This window comes from Callospermophilus lateralis, chromosome 1 (genome assembly GCF_048772815.1).
Source record: "Callospermophilus lateralis isolate mCalLat2 chromosome 1, mCalLat2.hap1, whole genome shotgun sequence".
Lineage (NCBI taxonomy): Eukaryota > Metazoa > Chordata > Mammalia > Rodentia > Sciuridae > Callospermophilus > Callospermophilus lateralis.
In genome coordinates this window covers 183102547-183124252 of record NC_135305.1, presented here as the reverse complement: position 1 = coordinate 183124252, position 21706 = coordinate 183102547, and the positions used below count along the sequence as shown (strand labels likewise).

At 30.9% G+C, this 21706-nt stretch overlaps 1 protein-coding gene across 8 annotated transcripts in view; it reads left to right on the top strand.

Annotated features, from left to right (window-relative positions):
• The window catches only part of Tbc1d5 (TBC1 domain family member 5), a 524655-nt gene that overhangs the window by 255435 nt on the left and 247514 nt on the right, over nucleotides 1–21706 (top strand). For all 8 annotated transcript variants that reach the window (XM_076842587.1, XM_076842568.1, XM_076842553.1 and 5 more), the window contains one exon: nucleotides 11288–11357. In XM_076842587.1, the coding sequence (XP_076698702.1) occupies nucleotides 11288–11357 (70 nt within the window). The remainder of the gene's footprint in view (nucleotides 1–11287; nucleotides 11358–21706) is intronic.

Sequence of the window (21706 nt, the reverse complement as noted above, 5' to 3'; positions counted from 1 at the left end):
TCTATATTTTTATAACAGATAATTATCTGACTCTATCCTATTGTTTAGGAATTTATTTTCTTATGATTTTTCAACCTGTCCTTTCTCTTCATTCTGTTTTCTTCACTGTGGTACTTCCTAGAACTGGAACTGTTTGCCAGGCATATAGTGGACAGTAAATATTCATTGAACAAAGGAATGAAATTTTAACAGTGGACCCTCCACCTTCTGAATATAGCCCTCATTCCTCTAAGACGTATTTAAAAAAAATTTTTTTTCCTCTTTTCTTCTCTCCCTTCCCTTAAAAGTTAGGGAGACTGTATTATCTTTTCTTCCTCTAGTTAATTGCCCTTGAACACACCCTCTACAGGAAGGAGATGCCTGCTGAGGATCTGGGAAGTGAACATCTCCCAAATTAACAAGTGAATCCTAAACATGCCATCAGGGCTCCTTGGGACCCCCTCCCAGAGCATACTTGGAATGTAACCCTAGAAGAGTTCCTTTAAAACCCCCTGTCACAGGCTTTGGGATAGGAGTCCCTGTGTTTCTCCTTTGCTAGCAAAGCAATAAACTTTCATAGTCCTTTTTCTCAAAAATTGAGTCCTCATTATTAAATTGGCATTAATTGGCATTGAGGACAAGGACCAAGAGCATTCGGTTGCAATTTGTGATTGAAATATTAGGGTTTTTAAAGTGGCTAATTCCCATACTGCACCTAGTATGATAATCAGTATCAATATTCATAGCTGTTTTGTCATCAATACTTACTTAGTCTCTCTCAGTCTACTCCTGTCAATTATTTCACCCTGAAGTTAAAGTGGTCATTTAAAAACTGCAAATCTTTGGTAGTACTTTTGCTTAAAACCCCTCTGCACAGACATCTTGTTCATCCTGAAAAGGCCAAGATTTTTAATAGACATTCACAGAATCTTGGCCCATACTGATCACTAGTGGAATTCTCTTTATGCTTTTTGTGGCAAGTGACCCCTTCTTCAAACTTGGATGTCAGGGATGAGTTTTGAGCTTTTGCTTATTGTAACACCAGCACTAGAATATTGTAAAGAATTCTAGAAAAGTTGTCACATGATCCAGGTACATGACTAAAAGCTGGAAATAAAAAAATGTATGTTAATTATGGCCCATATACAATTTGTTTACATAACTAATAATTTCCTGGTTTGGAGAAAGTGCTCAATAAATGATAACTACTTTGATATTTTTATACTCTACAAAGAATGTTTAGGTTTGTGCAGCTTGCCCATTTCCTAACAGGTTTAACAGTGTAGCCATTATTTCTTACGTTTTCTATTTAGGTTAAAAGATCATCTCTTAATAATTATGAATTATCATAAAATGGAAAATACCAGCCAGTTTATGAAATTAAAATTCTTTCTTTGAAAACCATACCTTAATACAATAGTTTTTAAATGTGATTGCAAATATAATTTGCAAAATAAAACATTTTTGTATGAATCAAAATACTTCTGGAGTGTTCTTAAAGGAATTGATTTTTTTTTAATTCTGATTTTGTATTTAAGGATTTTCGATTATTTTAATGTGATTTTTATTAGTAAACTTTTTTAAGACTAAAGATATGTTTAAGAATACTTACTTTTTGTTGTTTATTTAAGCTTTAGAATTTTATTATTGAATTGCTTGTTATCCTTTTAAGTAAATCTTTGGAGACCATCCTGAGCAACACAAGGAAACACCCTGTTCAAAACAAAGAAGCCAACAAAACACCCAAAAGAAGTTATTCACTGTGCTCCCATTTAAAAGACATAGATTGGATTAATTACCATGGTTCATGAATGGTAATTTATAACCTACCAATAGTTCCCAATTGAATTTTCAAGCACCACATAAGGGAGATACCTAATATTAACTGTAAGGTAAGTACTTCAATTAATCAATGCCTTTACATTTTATGAAGTAAAGTGATGTGCTGCTGAGCATGGATAAAACCCTGTGTTCTACTCCAGTACTGCATAAAAAATAAATTCTAATCTTGCCGTTAAATTACCTGTTCAGTAACTTAAAAGATGAATGTTCTTTGTGGAGTATAAAAAATATCAAAGTAGTTATCATTCATTGTGCACTTTCTCCAAATTAAGAAATTATTAGTTATGTAGACAAACTGTATATGGGTCATAATTTTGTGAGCTAATTGTGATCCAACAATTTCACCTCTTTATGTAATAAATGTGGATGATATAACTCAGATTACTTTTGTCTTGGAATTCTGTTTTCTTGATTGATGGTTGGTCTTTGGTATTTTTTGAGACATTAAGCTGCTTTAATTCCATCAAGGACCTAGAAGAGTGCCAGTCATAACAAAAATACACATTTCAGTTGTGTGCCATTACATGCTAAATTAAATAGCATAGTTCTACTTGTATCTTTGAATTTAGTTCTTGTTTTTATTTACAGAATCATTAATGAATTTTTAGTTTGGTTTATTCTGTTATTCTGATGTCTGTATAATGTTGTCAATCTCTTTTTCATTTTTATGAAAAAATACCTGAGGTCAGATGCTTTACAAAGAAAAAAGGCTCAGTTTAGTTCAGTTCTGGAAAATGAAAAACTAGGACTGAGTATCTATATTGACTAGGCCTGTAGTGACAGCATCAATGTAATGCAAGTATGAAAGGGAGACATCCTGTGCAACAGGAAGCCAGGGAATGGAAAGTTTGTGGTCTTGCACTTTTATAGCAAGCAACTCCTCTCATGAGAACTAACTTGGATCCCACAAGAGACCCTAGTCTGTTAATCCCTTCTGAGGCCTAACAATCTCCCACTATGTTTCACCTCTTAAGAATCCTATCACCTCTTAACATTGCCCCATTGATGACTAGGTTTCCAACACCTGGAACTTTAGGAGGGACAAGCAATTTCCAAATAATAATAAATCTTGTGGAATGTGTTAGTTTAAGTTCATTACTAGATTAACTTTATATACATTTTATAAATCCCAAGAAACATTTACATATATTAAAGTTATGAATTTGGTGGCTTTATTTTTCAAGCCTATGATTTTGTTTAAATTTATTGCCTCTCCCTTTTTCTTTATATCACATTTAATGTTTAGTGTGATCAATGTCAGGAAGGATGCAGAAATCTATGTACTGCACTTGTATAATTTATAATATATTTTGGTCAATTAAAATGTTTATTAGAAATAATGCTTTTTAATTAGTAAGAAAAAAGTTGCATTTTTTTACTTTTTAAGTTATTGTTAGTATATTCTCTTTATAGAGAATAAGTATATTCTCTTTATAGAGAATAATCTTTTATTCTGTTGGAATTAACATTATACATATACCAATTAAATTGTTAAAAATGATAGCTAAATTTTACTCAGGATTTACATTTTGCATGTAAGATACTAAGCACTTCATATATACTTTAAACTTCTAACTATATGATATGTTAAAGAGTTATTGTCTACATTTTATAGATGAGGAAATTTGAGATATTGAGCATTTAAGTAATAGAATGAGTAGCATATACCAAAGTCCATTTAGCCTTATCTGAATGGTGATGCTATTTTCATGACTCCCTTTTATAATTTCATTAAATGAATGTGACAGGTTAGTTTCAACAATTAAGTAAAACTTTCTCCTGGTGGGGGGGGGGGATTAGTTTAACCAAAGATCAGTCCCAAAATATTTATTCTTAAAAAGCTCTGAGAAATAAAAAAGTTAGTTTGTTTTCAGAGTGTAGTATTTACCCTTAATTGCATCCAATTGTAGCCATTTTAATTACAGCCCTTCCCTTTGCCCACCCCAGTTTTTAAATTGGCTAATTACATAGATGGTTACTTTGAACTCCTCCATTCAGGGCAAGGGGAGTTCTGTGTTATGGATAAAAGCAGACACACTGCTCAGGTGTTCTTGCTAGCCAGATTAAGTAGCATGCCCTTCTGGCAGAAGGAAAGTTTGCCTTGCCCACTCATTTCTGAGCTTTGTTTGATTTCTTGTGGCATCTTGGTATTTCTAACAAAGCTAAAACCAATTTGTGTTTATATAGACCCCTGTCCCCATAGCCCTTTATATGGCTGTCCATCAGTTTAGTCATCTGTCTCCAGATAAAGTTTTGAATTAATTATATTTAGGAATTTCCCACTTTTCTTCTATTAATGATTCCTAGCTTCACTTCCTATGGTTCAGTGAAGATAATTAGTAGTATTTTAAGTCCTTTAAAATATATCAACATTTATTTTAAGCCTGATATGTGGTCTGTTGTGGAGAATCTTCTACATTTAGTGGAGACATTTGTGTATTCTATTGTATAGAGTGTTCTGCATATGTGTCTTAGGTCTGATTTGGTTCATAATGTTTTTCAGTTCTTTTATCTCCTTATCGTTTTCCTATATGTCTTAATCATTATTGAAAATTGAATTTTGAAGTCTCCAATTTGTCTTTTGAATTCTATCAGTATTTGCTTCATGTATCTAGTTGTTTGGTGAGTATATTTATAATTACTGTATCTTCTTGATGAACTAGGACTTTTGTCAACATTGAATTGTTTTCTTTGTCTCTTAATACAGGTCTTGACTTAGCTTCTCTGTTGACCAATATTATCTGAGTCATCTCATCTTTTTTGGCTTTTGGCTATTTTTGCATGGAATATGTGGGCTCTCTTTGTTTATTTGTGTCTTTGAATCTTAAGTGAGTCTTTCTTAGACCACATGTATGAGATTTTTTTTTAAATCCAGTCTTCCCATGGTTGCCTTTTGATTGAAAAGTTTAATTCTCATAAATTTCATTACTGAAAAGACAGAATTCTTCATGCTATTTTACTATTTTATTTCCTGTAGGTTTTATTGCTTTTTCCCCTTTTGTTTCCTCCAGTACTACTTTTTTTCTGTGCTTTTATGTTTTATAGTGATGATTTTGGTTTCCTATTGTGTAATTATTTTAGGCAATTTTTTTTATTATCATACAGATTCCTTTAACATCATATATTTATACCAATGTAGTTCAGATTGATACCAGCTTAATTTTGTAGTGTACAAAATATTTTCTTTTATACAGCTCTGTTCTCATACTCTTATTTCCATTTTTCACAAATTGCATTTATTTATACATTGTTGACCAGTAACAGATTTAGAATTCCTCTTTTATGCATTTGTCTTTGAAATTTCATTTGAAATGAGGGGATTTATAAGCCTTAAAAGTACAATAACATTCCTTTTTGTTTACTCTCTTTTCTAGAAATTTTTCTTTCCAAAGCTGTTAGTTATGTCTGTTGTCTTTGTAACCTGAAGAATAGCTCTTGAAAGACACTTTTAAATTTTCTTCTTAGGTGTATCTAGTATTGTTGAACTCTGCTTTTGTTTCTAGGAATATCTTAATTTTCCCCTCATTTTTGAAGAACTGTATGACAGGATAAAAAAATCCTTCGTTGACAGGCTTTTTCTTCATCTCACTGTCTTTTATCCTACAGCCTTTCTGCTGAGAAATTAGTTGTTAATCTTGTCAAGGATACTTTGTACTGAGTGGTCACTGCTCTTCTGCTTTTTTCACAATTCTTTAACACTTTACTTTTAATGAATCTTGATGAGTCTATTCTACTTGGAGTTCATCAAATTTAGGAAGTTGTTAGCCATTTTCATTTCAACTATTATTTTGGGGAAGGGTACCAGGGATTGAACTCAAGGGCACTCAACCCCTGAGTCACATCCTCAGCCTATTTTGTATTTCATTTAGAGAGTGTCTCACTGAGCTGCTTAGTGCCTGACTTTTTCTTAGGCTGGCTTGGAACTCATAATCTTCCTGACCTGCTGGGACTACAGGCATGTGATGCGCACAGCATTTCAAATATTACCTCTTTTTCTCTACCATTTCTGGGACTCATATCATTTATTGGTTGGTCTGTTTGTTATCACTCAAGTTTCGTGGGCTCTGATCAGTTTTTGTCTTGATTTTTTTTTTCCCTACTCCTCATACATAATAAGTTGTTCTATTTTCAAACCTGCCAACAATGTGATCTGTCTCCTAACCGCTGTTTTGACACCTCTCGTGAATGTTCATTTCAATTATTTTTCAACTCCAGAATTTGTTTTCCTTTATAATTTCTGCTTCTTTATCTATGTTGTTATTTTATTCATATTGTTTTTCTTGTTTCTGTTCTTTGCCTGTGTTTTTAAAAAATATTTATTTTGTAGGTATAGGTGGACACAATATCTTTATTTTATATTTATGTGATGCTGAGTATCAAACTCAGCGCCCCACGCATGCTAGGCGAGGGCTGTACCTCTGAGCCATGACCCCAGTCCTGTGTTTTCTTTTTGAACATCCTTGAGATAGTTGTTTTCAAATTGTTGTCTTGTAAATTCTATTTCTAGAGTTCCATGGGGATGATTTCAGTCATGTTGTTTTGTTTCTCTGAATTGTTCATAGTCTTTTTTTCTTTGTATATCTTGTGGGGTTTTATTGAAAAGTTGATATTTGAATATTATAATTTGGTAACTTAGAAATCAGATTTTTCCTTCCCCAGGTTTTGCTATTTTTGATATTTTAGAAGACTAATTGTTTAGTGAATTTCCCAATCCTTGGGCAAATATTTATTTTGTGTCATATGCAGTCACTGAAGTCTTTGTTTCCTAGCTTATATTCAGATAGGGTTTTGACAGAGAGATCCTTCAATGTCAGAGGTTATACAAAGTAACAAAGCCAAACCCTAAATCTCTTCCTATCTTTGCAAATCAGCCCTTCAACATTTGGTCAAGCTTGCACTGATCCAGAGTTTTGACAAAATTGGTTTGATGCTTACTTTTTATTTCTGTTGGAAGAATGAGTAATTGGAATTCCATAATCTGTCATTTTGCTTTTCCTCTTCTTGAATTTTATTTTATTCTGCTTCTTCTGGTTAAGAATTCTATTAATGATTTGATAGGAATAAAAATGTTTTCTTGGTGTTGGAGTTGTAGCTCAGTGATAGATTACTTTCCTGGCACATGTAAGGCACTGAGTTTGATGATCTGCACCACATCACAATAAATAACAAAATAAAACAAAGGTATGGTATATATCTACAACTTAAAAAATTTTTTCTTAAAGTTTTCTTAAAAATGGTCAACTTGAAAATTGTTTGTTTACAGTAGTCCCTATGTATTTCTGTTTTATATCTGAGTTTTCACTATTACAAAAATAATTTGTATAATTTAGAATACTAAATATGGCCACTAAATCATTAGGATGCTATAATTAACAATAGAAGAAAGAAAATTATAAAAGTCACAAATTTCTTGTATTGACTTTAGCACTAATTCTTAGATCTCATGGGCATTCCTGTATTTTTAGCACAAATAATTAGCATAAGGAGGCTGATAATTACCCTGATATATGAAATGATGTAATAATCTTTAATGGCTCCTGTGTATATGGATGATATTAAGACACTATCCTTTGTCTTTACTATATCAACGTGTGAATATACTTTATTTATAGATTTTTTTTTTTAAAAATGTACCTTTTAAGGGGTTTTAAATTGAATGAAAACATTTCAGTAGTGTATTGTAATTCATTTAAAAGGCACAAATATTTCAAGTGCTTACTAAACCCATAGATTTGTTTTCATCTTGGTTTGAATCAAGTCATTCTCTCCCATTGCTACTAAATATCATACAACTGTGTGGTCGATTGAATAATAATTCAGAGACTAAGACTTTTTATATGTATGCCTTTCAGAATTCATAGCTAGTGTGATGTGATACTTTCATTCAGTGTTTTCAGATGTAAATTGAAGGCACATTTGAGTAGGTGTGCTTATTCAGAGTGTTATTCTGCCTCTTTTTAACTTAACCTAGTTTAAAATCACTGGTTCTCCTTTCATGAAGCAGACAGATGTTTGTGCATAAAAACGTACTACAGAAATCTATTGTAAACCTACCTTCATTTAGCATGAATTCAACAATGCATAGATAGAACTGATTTAGCTAAACATAACTGCAGTTAAAGCTAAAAGAGTCCAGATTCAATTATACTTTTTTGAAATTTAAGTCACAATTGTACACTATAGATTTAATAAATTAGATATATATGCTACAAATTACTGTTGAAAAATACTAGCCTTTTGTGTCTTCATTTAATTTAATTCAACTAACAGATTTTTTAAAATCGGCCAACTTATTTTAATAAGTGTGAACGTTATGCATTCATTTTGCGAAGTTGCGTGCTAATTAGTGAAAGATCGATGTTATATCAATTTCAAACTTCAAATTTTGTTCACAAGTAATGCTGAGTCGTTTCTGTAGATATAGAATTATTGTACATTGTTATATAGTAACAGATCTAATGCATGTTATATATTGCATATAATTTATGTATATATTTAAAATACATAAGTTAAATAAATAAATATGTCCAAATTATTTTACTCATTAGTTTACAGTAGGTATTGAAATACCTTTAAAAACCAAATTGTATTCTAAAAATTTACTCGATTGTTAAATTACTTTTCAACCAAGTGCAAGAAAATCTATTATTGTAAAACACATTTAGGTATTTGTGCTCTCTGATCATTTAAAGGTCTTTGTGTAAGATTACTTTAATAACGTATTTATGTGTGTGTGTATGGCTGGAAAACAGCCTGTACATTCTTGTTGCTGTTATGGCTACCTGACAACTTAGTTCAGGAATTAGAATAGCAACTGAAAACATCATATCAAACTCTCTTGCACCCTCTGTTGTTATTTTTGGGAAACACTGCACATACATTCTTTTGGTTGTATTGTTATTACACTTATTTAAGTCCCTGATAAAATCAATAGTTTATTATACTTACCTCCAAATTAGATTCAACAATAAAGGAAAATTTGTTTATAAGTCTTAATTTTTTTTATGTTACAGCCCCCTTTTTTTCATATAATTTAAATGAAAAAGGAGCCTTGTCTGTTTCTTTGATTTCTCCTTGTTACCAGTTTTTAACTCCATGTTTCATACAAATGAAAGTCTTTGCAGGATGTAGTACCTTATTTGTACAATTTTCCAGAATTACAGATTCTGTCTGTTCTTTTGTAAACCTTTCAATAGTGAGTTTGTTTCCAAAAGAAGAGTCTGAAATCGTCCATACTAAAATTAAGAATTTATAACTGTACGGAACAGATGTTTTCATAAACATTTGCTATAATTAATTTCAACTAGAGGATTGAAGGAACAAAGCAGTTTTTCCCACTTCAAAACTTTATTGCCTTTTTCCTATATAACAAATTCTGAAATCTTTTCTCTAATATTGTTAGTGAGTGAAATGACTGTGCTCCTTATTTGGTATGTTTTTGAGAACAAAAACTGTTTTTTTTTTTTTTTTTAAATTACTGTCTTTTGTACCTGGAAAGTTATGTTTAATGTGGCATTTTATTTGATTTACAGTTATAAACTAAAAGAAACCTTTGTACTCACTTATGGTAATAAAACCTGTTTTGAAAAAAACAACAAAAGCTTCTTATTTGAATGATTTTATATGTGATCTGATAAATCAGCTTAAAGGAAAAATATTCTGTCAGTAGGATTTTATGTATTTAAATAATCTAAACCTTTAGTTTTAAGGAGAAAGAAGGCTCATATTTTAAGTGTATAATAAAGTTCTTATTCTGTTCTGGTATGGAACATTTCACAGGAAACGTCTGCAAGCTGTTAAATAACATGTGTTAAAGGAAATTTTCATTTAGCAATGCAGACAAATTTTCTTTAAATCTTATTTATTATAATAGTAAATTTCTAAAAGAAAATTAATTACATATGTGAGTTTATCTTACCCTTGTTTTCAAAGAATTAACAACAAATACACATCTTGACTAATCTTAAAACATAAATTTTTGGATTATTTTCTCCTATAAATTGTCATCATTTTTGAGTGATGTGATCCACCTTAGCACTTTTTCATTTAAAGAAAAAAATACCTGGAAATATATTTTGAAAAAAGAGTAGAATTAAAAGTTTAGTAAACAGGCTCAGTCCATTTCTGATCTTTTTGAACTATTTGGCATAGCAGCAAAATACCTTGAAAAAAAAACAACATTCTTGACTAATCTGTCAAATATAAAATGTGTAAAAAAAATAGGTAGCTGTCATTAAAATTACATTTTAGTTTTCAGTAACTATTTAATGAGCAGCATAATTATAGAAGTATGGTACCTTAAGTACTATACTCAATAATTAAAAATAATCTCTTTAAACTGAAAGCTCCATAATTACTATTTGACTTAACTAGGACCACTGTGATGATCTCCAGTGGCACCTAAGTTTGTTCAAAGTGAATTAAAAGTATAAATTAATATTGTATAAACCATGGAATTATTAACCTTTAAATATTCTAAAAACAAATATAACCTGATGTTTGAAAGCTATATTATAGGAATTAGGAATATGAAAGTTAATCAGATTCTAGTCTTTTAAATTAATTTTTAAGAACAAATGATGTGCTTAATTGTAGTATACTATGATCTTAGAAAAATCTATAAAGCATATGTTTTAAAAATTAAACTATTAAATTTTTGTCAATAAGAATGCATATATTACATTGGAGCATTGCTAAGCTGCTTTTTCCCCAAAAAAAATTTTTAGTAAAGTAAATTTATTTGTATTCAATAGTGTTTAAACTGACATGTATGAATTTGTTCTAAATTTGATTTTATAAATATGCTGGTTTCTTAAGTGAAAATGTTTTTCTAAATGCTATAATTGACAAATACTTTTTGGTGATTTTTTTTTTTATGTTTTAAATGGCTGACTTTCTAAGTTCAAAGAAAATTTTGGCATAAAAAGGCATATATAAAGTTCATATTATAAATTTACTGATGACTACCTCTGAAGCTTTTGTTTTACCTCTCTGCTTAGAAAATTCCTAGACAGCAGCAAAATATGAACAAGAAAATCTTGTAGGTCTGCCCTCTGCTCACTGTCATTTTTGGCTGTACTAGTGGTAAGAATGGGTGACCTAGATACTAACAAAATAACAAAAGCATTGCCATTGCTTATAAACATTAGCTTAAAATGAAATGGTTTACAAGTTTTGGTTTTGTCTGTGATTCATAAAATGAAATGAACTATGCTTCATTTGTTCTTGTTAGCAATGACTTTGGTAGTATTACTAACCAAATCAAGAATGGTGGTGTTTATATTTGGCAATCAAATGAATTTTTTGCCTAAATGCCTCGAAATACAAAAGGTAATTGGAGAGGGATAAAGAAATATATGTTTTGTTGAGTATTATATATCATAGAGCTGTCACACAGTAGTTTTTCAGTTGAAATATTCAATTTTGTAATCTCCATTATTTCTGTGTTTTTAAATTTTTTTTCTAGGAGATTCAAATAAAAATGGAAGAAGAACAAGTTCTACCTTAGACTCTGAGGGGACTTTTAATTCATATAGGTAGGTGGTGAATACATGGATGCGTAGTTTTACAAGATAATTTATAATTTTATAGGATTATAACCTTAGAATAGGGAGGAACTAGTACTATCTGTGTTTAAAAGTATTATTGACATGTAAATAACATTGCAGTCTGTATCTTAGACAACAGAAAGCATTTTGAATTCTTGAATAAATGAACATTGCTAATATCTGTTGTTATCCTACAGGAGGAAAATTGAAATGAATATAGAGTGTAGTTCTAAGCTTCATTATAATCCATTTTTAGTTATCTTTTTCTGGTATTCTGTTATAGTACTAAAGGCTTTCGTTTGTTTAAATTTCTCCCTAAAAGAGAATGTACTGCTCATGAGTGCCTAAGGGAGCTTAAAATGTAATTTGTGATTGAATTAAGTGCTGTTTGTTAATATCCTGTTTGGGATCTTTAGCAAACAGGACAGTTACATCTCAATTAGTAATTAAAAAAAAAAAAAAAAGAAACACCAATTTAAAAATATGTAATTTAATCTTGTTTTTAAACTTTTTCTCCATAATTTGGTTTTACTGAAGTCAATGTTTATGAATTTTATTCCTTATAACAGAGAAACCCAGGAAAAAGAAAGATGAAAGTTATTTTCAGTAATATTTAAAAATCCATACACTAAACCAAAATGGTGTCATAACTTGATTGTTTTCTTTTAGGAAAAAAAAGTACAGATTTATTATTAGTATATTTAAGCATTGTAGATGGCAGTGCACATTTTTGAAGAGATAACTTCAATTGGAATTAAGTGTCCTTATGATTAATTAGTTCTAATAATGTGAAACAACACTATAAAATATATTTTAAGAACCACTGTACTCTTGGAAACCCATTTGAATATTAAACTGTATCTTCTTTTCTATAATAAATATGGAATATATGCTTAGTTTATATTTTTGTTTTTATACATATTATGTTTCCTTAATTGGAACCATGCCATTTGTTTCTTAAGATTCCAGGCAGGCTTTTAACATTTAGAAAAGAGCATAGTAGGCATTTAATAATAATGTAGTGAATGAAAAGTTTTTACAATTTGTTTATGAATTCTAGAAATGAGATGATAATTGAAACACTTGACATCTTTATTTTATGCCCATTGGGGTCTGTACAAATAATCAATCATTTAAGTGTCAGTGATACTAGATAAAGCTTATGTTCCCATGGTGTTCTAGAAGGGTATTATCACAGCAGTAAAGCTCAAATGTTGTCATTATATTTTCACTGTACCCATCCTACCTTAAAACTATTGCAATTCTCCCAATCTTTCTTTTAGTTTGAAAATTGACATATGAAATAATAGGTAGATTCCACTCTCTTAATATGTCACAAATATTCACAATTACCACCAAGAAAGCTAAATATAAAAAAAAATAGTTAATCAAGTATTAATGATTTGGCATGTAACTGGGGAATGTGAATATGATAATACATATTATGGTAATATTATTACGTGTAAATACAGTAAAAACAAAGAGAGAAAGTAAATATTTTAAAGGAAGGAAGACTTCTCAACATGTTATACATTTTTTGGCTATTTATGTTCTACAATTACATTTGTAGTTTAATCACATTAAATAATGGACATAGCATAATGGTAAAGTTTTAATGTGAAGATATAGCATTATCTTATAGTTCCTTTTGTCCTCGAGTAGCTTGGGGATTACTGTATTTTAGTATTATTGAATGTTAACTTAATTTTGAAAATGAACTCTTAGTGCAACTTGGAACAATAAATGATAATGCTGTTAACTAAATATTTTTAATCAATGCCTGACACTTGTAATGCCATAATATTAATGTATTATTATAATTAAAATGGCAAGATAAAAGCTTTGGTAGTACAGTATGTAAAAATGGGCTTTTAATAGTCAATAGGCAAGTGCTGCTATTAGATGGCATTATAGTATTTAAGGTATGAAATGAATATTTTTCTAGTCAGCAGGCAATAACTTTAATAAGCTTACTTGTGAATTTGACACTTGGGTTAAATGTACAATTCTTAAAAGCACAGCTCTAGGGCATATTTTCATTTTAAGGTTAACTGACAAAACCTCAAAATAGTGTCTGAATCATATTAAAATAGTATCAGAATTGTCAAATTTACTTTGTAAATGAAAATTATTTTTCTGATATCATTGTAGTTCTTCAAACTATCTAGAAATAGGTTACTAGAAAAACATATTTTATAGCCCTGAAACATGCTTTGGTGTAATAGTCTACCTTTGTATTATTTAACCTGCCTCAGAATCATAACCTTCCTTTATAAACAACTTGGACTTTTATACTAGCACCAGGTCACTCAGGATATGTATACTTGTATCTAGGGTAAATACTACTAGCTTTAGTCTCTCATCCATAAAAGAGGCAATATAATTTCTAACCTGCCTTAGTTTGCATAACTGTTTTAAAGACTGAGGTAAAATGTGTAAAACAAAGGTTTTTGAAAATCGAAATGCAAAGCCATAGTAGTAATACTTGGGGCTTATGTGTACATTGCATTGCCTCACTATTTACACCCTTTTATAACATGCACTGATGTTTTATTAACTTTGTCTTATTGGTCACTTAAGTCTGTTTTTCCTTTCATTTGTGTTCTTGTAGTATTACATTGTCAAGTTTTGAGGGGTCATAGTCTCAGGGTATTTGTTTTTAAAAATATCTGTACAGAATGTTTTGGTTGAAATCCTTTGAAGTGAGGATAATAAAATTCAGTTGATATAAGGAATTTAATAGGGTAATGTCACATGGTAAATGCTGAATAAATATTAGTTGCTTTTATGTTCCAGTCAGTGTCATCATCATCACTGTCATCATCATTAACCTTTTGGTTTTGTAGCAAGATTTATAGTGCTCTAATATAGAAACAGCAAAAGGAAGAGAGAAAAGAATTCTTACAGGAAAATAACTTGTCTTTTAGCAGAAAAGGAGCTTAAAGCTTGTGAATCAGCTTAACCTGAGGCTCTGTGCCAGGCACAATATTCTTCATTACCTTCCTGCAGTGTATTTGTATACCTAGTAAAGGTGAAGGGAAGATATTTTACTAATGAATTCAAAGATGGATATCTAGAACTTTATTAACAAATAAGTTTTGAAATTTAAAATCAGTGGGTCCTAACTATAGCTTTATGTGCCTAAAGTTCATAGAGATTGTGATTTTTTTTATTTGTTTGTTTTTTAAATAGGCTAGGAGGCTTTACTTTAGATTTGTATCTTCTCATGGTTTTACCTTATTGAGTCAGGTAGGTTGGGTACAGCTGTATTTAACTCCTAAACCAGTATGATTATCTTATGATGTTTGAGTGTTAGAGCTGATCTTGTTTTAAATGTTTTGGTTAAAAATCTGATTTATGTCTCCAACTAATTTGCAGATGATGATAAAGTGGAAAATTTGTAAGAATTGAGAAGACATTGGTTTTATGAATGATATCTTGTGCTTTTAAAAGACCAATGTTAATGTTTATGGTCGGACTATAGGCTTTAACCATTAAAGTGGAGAGTCTGGCTTGCTGGGTGTGAAAGAAGAGGAGCAGTTTTCTGATTACTGGTTTGCAGTGGCCATTTAACTTAATGAATCCATCCAGCACAGGGCTATATGGTAGAAGGAATATTCTTTCTTTTCCACCCCTCCTCCTCCCAAGGGCAGCTGACCTTCCTCTCGCCAAAAGAGGCAAGCCCCTTGCCAGCACATACGACTGTAGACTATTACATTAATCTGTTTAGCTGTAGTACCAGCTGCTTGCATGTTTTTAATTATCTTATTAGATGTTATAACAGTGACCTATGAAATAAATTGAAGGTGAACATTTTTAAACTTTTATTACTGTTTCTTAATCTCTTTTTGATCGAATTATAACTTTTTACAAAAGTTCATAGGAAATCTATGTAGTGCTTTTATCCCAGATATAATGTCATGATTCCCAATATAGAAAAAATCTTTATTTTTTGCTTTATTTATTGATAAGAATTAGATTGTGTTTTTAGTAAAAAAATTCGTGGTAAATTTGGCTTACTAGTCAATTTATAGAAAACTCAGACCAGTTATTTGGCATTTGCTTGGGAATTCAAAATATTGCTTAATTTTCACACATCATCTTGGCATTGTATAAACGGCCTATGATAGAATGAAAATCATTGTGGCTTATTTTAAAATAAATTAGTACATTATACTTAACTCTTGATTTTCTAGATTCTTGTATATACAGTAGGAAATCATCTGGTTTACTCTATTTTTCTCAATTTAATTTCACATGGTACTATGTATGTGTGTATTTTCTCAAACTAGTCAATTTATAGAAAATTTTCCTGTAAGGAAAATGTACTATCTTCTGTATTTTGACAATTGGAAGACTTTCAGATAATAAATTCTAAATGCAAAGTTGACTTCAAGATACACACAGAATAACCAAAACTGATGATGTTTCAATTACAAGTCATAGCCACTAAGCTAAAGATTATAAGAATTTAGTAAGGAATCATGGTGTTGAATTAAAAGTAAGTTGTATGTAAAAACGATTGCAGAAATACTAATGTGTGTCTTTTTAGTTAATAAATCCTACAACTGGGACAGTGGTGTGACTTTGGCAATTAAAATTTTTTGAAGACTTGCCTACTTGTTTTGTTTTTTAGAAAAATATACATACTTCTTCAATCTTTCTTCTAAAGAGGTGCTATATTTTGTATTCCAAAAGGACATTTGTTGAAGAATATGGTGTACTCCGTAGCTCAATCAAAGGGTGTTTTACGTTGGGAAAAGTGTTTTAAAACTTACAAGTAGGTTTAGCTTTTGCATCTAAATTAAATCTTTTCCTGAACAAGGATATATACATTCATTTGAACATTCTTTAATCCCTAAATCATAAAATAGTTTTCTTTAAATCATTTTAAAAATAGGTGAAAAGGTTTATTACAAAGATTTTTCTGTCCTTCGTTTACATGTAATCAGTACCTTCAGAGCGTTTATTTTTAGTTAATACCTTTTACATTTGTATTTAAGAAGTAATGTATCATTAAAATAAAAATGGAGAAATGGTTATAAATATTAAAGGAGAAATAACAGAGCAAAGACGTACTTTGAATTAAAAATTTTAAATTCAGAAAGTTCCTATTAATACTCCTAGAATGATATATTTTTGCTGATCTTGTTGTTTTTAAGAATCCAGACTTCCTAGTACACCTGAGTCCTGGGTTTAATCCCCAGCAACATGCACACATGTGCATGCACAACACACACCTTCTCCCTCACATACAAAAATATTGGCTCACTAGAATCTATTTATTTGCTGAAAGTTATAGTAAAGAGACCAATCTGAATTATCCATCCCTGTCCCCCACCACCCAATCATCTTAAATTCTTAAGACCTTGTCATTCTAATTGCTTTTCCATCATTTCTAGCTTAGTAGTAAGTAGAAGAGGAGGAAAGAGGGCCTAGAATTAAGATTCTTTACTGATTCTTTTCTGAATTTGTTGTATTCTTTATATTTTGTTGTGAATCTATATAATTATATGACAAACTATAAATTTTTAAGAATAAGTTTGTGATTTGGGGAATTGATTTAGAAAAAGAACACAGATGTAAATAAGACGTATCAAAGTATATATCTTACACTCTACCACTTGTTGGCTGTATTAGCTTAGGCAAGGTATTTAATCTTTCTGGTTCCTAATTACCTCATCTATAAAATTGTTAACAGCAGCTATAACATAGGATTGTAGGGAGCATACCTATGGAAAGTATGGAAACTTGGCCTAGTCATTTAGGACATAGTGGATAACAGTGTTTCTTCATCTTTCTTTCTCCAATTTCCTTTATATTTTTATCTACTCTTTCATTTGACAAAGTTGGCCTTTATCCCAGAAAAGTTTTTAAAACTTTTTACATTTCTACAGTGACAATAAATGAGTACTTTAAGAATCAGATTTATTTATAGTTACTTACACGTTACATAGGAAGAATTTTTATATAATCTGTTCTAATATTTAACCTCACAATCTCATTATCACATTTTCTTATTTCATATTTCCATATTTGTTCGAGGCTCCATACCTTGACAGTTAAGTGAATAATTTCAGAGAGCACTTTTGATTTTCCAGAAACCAAGGTGAAAATATTACCTTTTGTTTTTAATCTCCCTAATGACGCCACCTTTGAAGAAAGTGGGGGAAAAAAATCACATTGTAATGATAAATATATCTTCTTGAAATAATGTTTTTTTTTTTTTATGATAGTGGAACCATTCAGTATCTGTGCCTCTCTTTTTTTATCACTAGCTTTCATTGCACTTTTTCAACATTTCTTTAAATAATTTTTTTTGGTATTGTAATTCAGGAGAGCTAAATATCTTCAACCATTATGGAAGTCTTTATGGGGATGCACCTCATACAGACAGGCCCATAAGGGATACCTTTGATCCCTAAAGAGGAATAAAACTTAGATCGTGTCCTCTTCATCTAGCAAGGGAGACAAAACATGGAAACAACTAACATAGATACTGAATAGTATCTATGAACACAGTTTTGAAGAACCTGGGAAAGACCAAATGTGGTTAACTAAAATTAAGGGGTGGTCGTAGGGTGGTGGATGATAGTTACAAGAAAGATTTGTTGCTAGACCTTCTAAAAGAACAGGAATTTTTGGGGAGGTGAACAATATGAACAAAACCAGTCTTCACTTTCTACTTTTTAGCAATGCATTCTTTTAGTTTCTTTTGCAGTATTAGAATGAGTAGATTTGGTTAAATTTAGTGCTGAGTCTAACATAGTTGATAGTGATGTAACTGAGATGAGTATGATATGCCCAGAAGTTTGAAGGAAATTAATAAAACAGCTATGGAATAAAAAATAGCCTGTGAGAATGAGAGAAAATCTAAAATTTTAAAGATGACCTGGTATCATGAAAACATATAGTTCTAATTTTAATTCCATGGTTATAGAGGTAGTATTCAGAGATTTAAAGTAGGTTTAGTCTGGTTGACATATTCTTAAAAAGAGTGTGAAGGATTGTGTTCCATTCTACTGTGCTCAGATTAGAAACTAATTCCACTGACAAGTCTTTCAACCCATCAGAAACAATTTGGAATAGTAGAACATTCTTCTCTCATTCCAATTTTTTAAAAAGATAAACTTTTAGGTAAAGTCTTTTGAACACCATAGTTCTACTATATTAATCTAAACTTAGACTTTCTTTTTTGATTTTGTTTAGTTCACAGTAATAAGTTTACAGTCTTTTTTTTTTTTTTTAAGAGAGAGTGAGAGAGGAAGAGAGAGAGAGAATTTCAATATTTTTTATTCTTTAGTTTTCGGCGGACACAACATCTTTGTTTGTATGTGGTGCTGAGGATCGAACCCGGGCCGCACGCATTCCAGGCGAGCGCGCTACCGCTTGAGCCACATCCTCAGCCCCAAGTTTACAGTCTTTAAGGTAACTTCTATATTAAGTTTGCTTGTCACTTCCCCTACCTTACTGACCACATGTAGTCTAATACTCTCCTTTGTATTCGTATAGGCTGAGAATGGACCATTTTTTTTCATGTGAGATTTGAAAAAGGCTGGAAGGGAATAGAATAGATAAATACAAAGTAGTCTGGCATTTTAGCCCTTTTCTCATACTTTCTCCAATGCCTCCTGATGTACCCTAGAAAAGGAGTCTGGCATCCCACTACTTTTAACCATAATATCTTTTAAAAATTCTGTTCTAAAAATGGGAATTTTCTTTTGGTGCTAATTTTCAGTTTCATAGTAGCATTTCCTGTAACATGGGACCATCTCTTTGGTTCATTTAAAGATATCTGTGGTTATATAATTAAATTTCTGTGGCATTCATTTAGGGATATTTGAATTATTGTGTCTGTGGATAAAAATACCAAATATAAAATACCAAAAGACCTTTTTACTAGATTTGGGTTCTTATAGGTAAAAATTTCAAATAATAATAAATTTCAGCTATGGAGAATGTTTATGCTCAACACAGGACGTTTTATAAACAACGTAATTTAGGCAATGAGAAAATGGAGCTAATGCTTTTTTTTAAAATCAGTAATAAAAATTCTACTCCATTGGTATTATAGCCTACATGGCAAATAAAGCAGGGATCCAAATTAGCTTTCTATATCCTCGATTCCTTGATGAAAACTTCTGTACCTCTAGAGTGCCTAGCAACAAATCTTTCATGATAGATCAAGTGATTTTAGTATCTCCCGCCACTCTCTCTACCACAACAAGATCCAGTTCTTTGGTTATGCGTTAACATATCAGTTTCTTAAAGGTCCATGTTCTAATAGTGTCAACCAACTAGAATAAAATCAAAAACTTAGAAATGAAAAGGCAATATTAGAATGACAAAAAGGTCAGTTCATTTATGAGTATTTAGTATGTGGAGAATCCTACCATTTCTTTTATTCTAATTAGTCTTATTTCTCAGCACACTTTTAATTGAAAAGATAAAAGATTATGAAATTGAAGTAGGCTTAAGTGCAAAGTTGAGTTTGTTGTCTTATTTTTAATGATAGTCTGAGGAAATGACAATTTAAAAGCTAATGTACATGGCTGGAGTTGTGGTTCAGTGGTGGAGCATTTGCCCTGTGTGAGCACTGGGTTTAATACTCAGCTCTACATAATAATAAATAAATAAAATAAAGATATTGTGTCCATCTACATCTACAAATATTTTCAAAACTAATGTACAGTAGAACCCCTTGATCTCTTCATTTTTTTACTTTCTAAGACTCCCCCCTCATTCATTCCTAAACTGCAGATAATACTGAACCCTGTATTTAATGTCTTTTCCATCTTTACTAAGTACTTATTACACATTGTGGCCAGAATTTCTTCAGTTTGAGATACCACAGCAAACTATCCTGCATTTAATTTTTTAATTTTTCTTTCACAAATTCACAGATTAAAGATTCATTGTAGACCAATCTCAGCATATGGATTTTTTTTCCCTTTTACCCCTTTAATTAAAGGAAGCATTTTATAGCTTTTGGGCATATCCAGATTGCCAAAATTATTACTCTTTCGCTTTGTGACTAATATTAGGTAAATTAAGTGTTTCTTGCACATAAGCATCTTGATACCAAGACATTTGGTCTGAACGGAAGTAACTACTACGTGACTTATGAGTGTGTAGCATATTCAGCATATTTGCTGGACAGAGGGATGACCCATGTCTGGGGCAGAATGGAGTAGGATTATGTGAGACAACGTTACCTTACTCATAATGTTATACAATTTAAAACATGAATTTTTTTCAGAGTTTTCAATTTAACATTTTCAGACTGATAATGGACTGGGATTAATGAAACCATGGAAAGCAAAACTGCAAATGGTAAGAGGGATATATAACCTTAAATATGATAACTTGGCCAAAATAGGCATGAGAGAAATGTCACTAAAAATAGAATGGGGAACTATAAAAACAATGTAGTTTGTTATTTAATGTAAGTGGAAATGGCTTTGCATTTTTCAAATGTATACCACAGGTAGAAAACAGTTACTTTTAAGTCTTGGGAATATTTTGGTACTTTCAATATCACATATGTGACATACATTTCATCAGAACAGGTAATTGAGGTATTACTGTTTTTAAGCACGGTTTTGAAAATAAGCCACTTTTTTTGTTCTAAAAAAAAAAGTTGAGTTCTTCATTCCCAAAACCCAAAGTCTGAAATACTCCAAAATCTGAAACTTGTTGGAGCAGTGATCACACCAGAAAGTTTCAGATTTTGCAGCATTTTGAATTTTTTTTTCCAGGTTGAAGTACTCAACTGGTAAAGTCTACACAAATAGTCCAAAATCAAAAACAGCAGCAGCAACAAAAACAAACCCTCCAAAATCTGAAATCTGAAATCTGTTCTCAAGCATTTCACATATCAACCTACAATTGAAAGAGATTTTCTAATAGTATTTGGGTAGGGATGTTTCCTTACCTTTTCAGAGGTCTATATGAAATTGTTCCCACTAGTACCTTAATCCAAATAAATTTAAAGTTTATCACCGGCTTTAAACTAAACTTAATTTTATCGCCTGACCCATGTATCCTCATTTTAAGTTATCCTTTCTTGGTTCTTTTAGCCAGTGTGTTACTGAGAATGGTTATATTTAACTTATGATATGAATCTTAGTTCTAGTTGTTTCCTGCATTGACCATTTTCAGTAACTACTAAAAGTTACACTGTCACATATAAAGATCTGTTTTCCTAACTTTCACATGTTTATATATGAGAAGAGGGAGGTGGAAGAGGCAGAAGGCAGAGTGTTGTGATGGTGTCAGAAACACCCACAGGAAAGGCAATGAGACAAGAAAGATCAAGTATTTCATTTATATTCAAT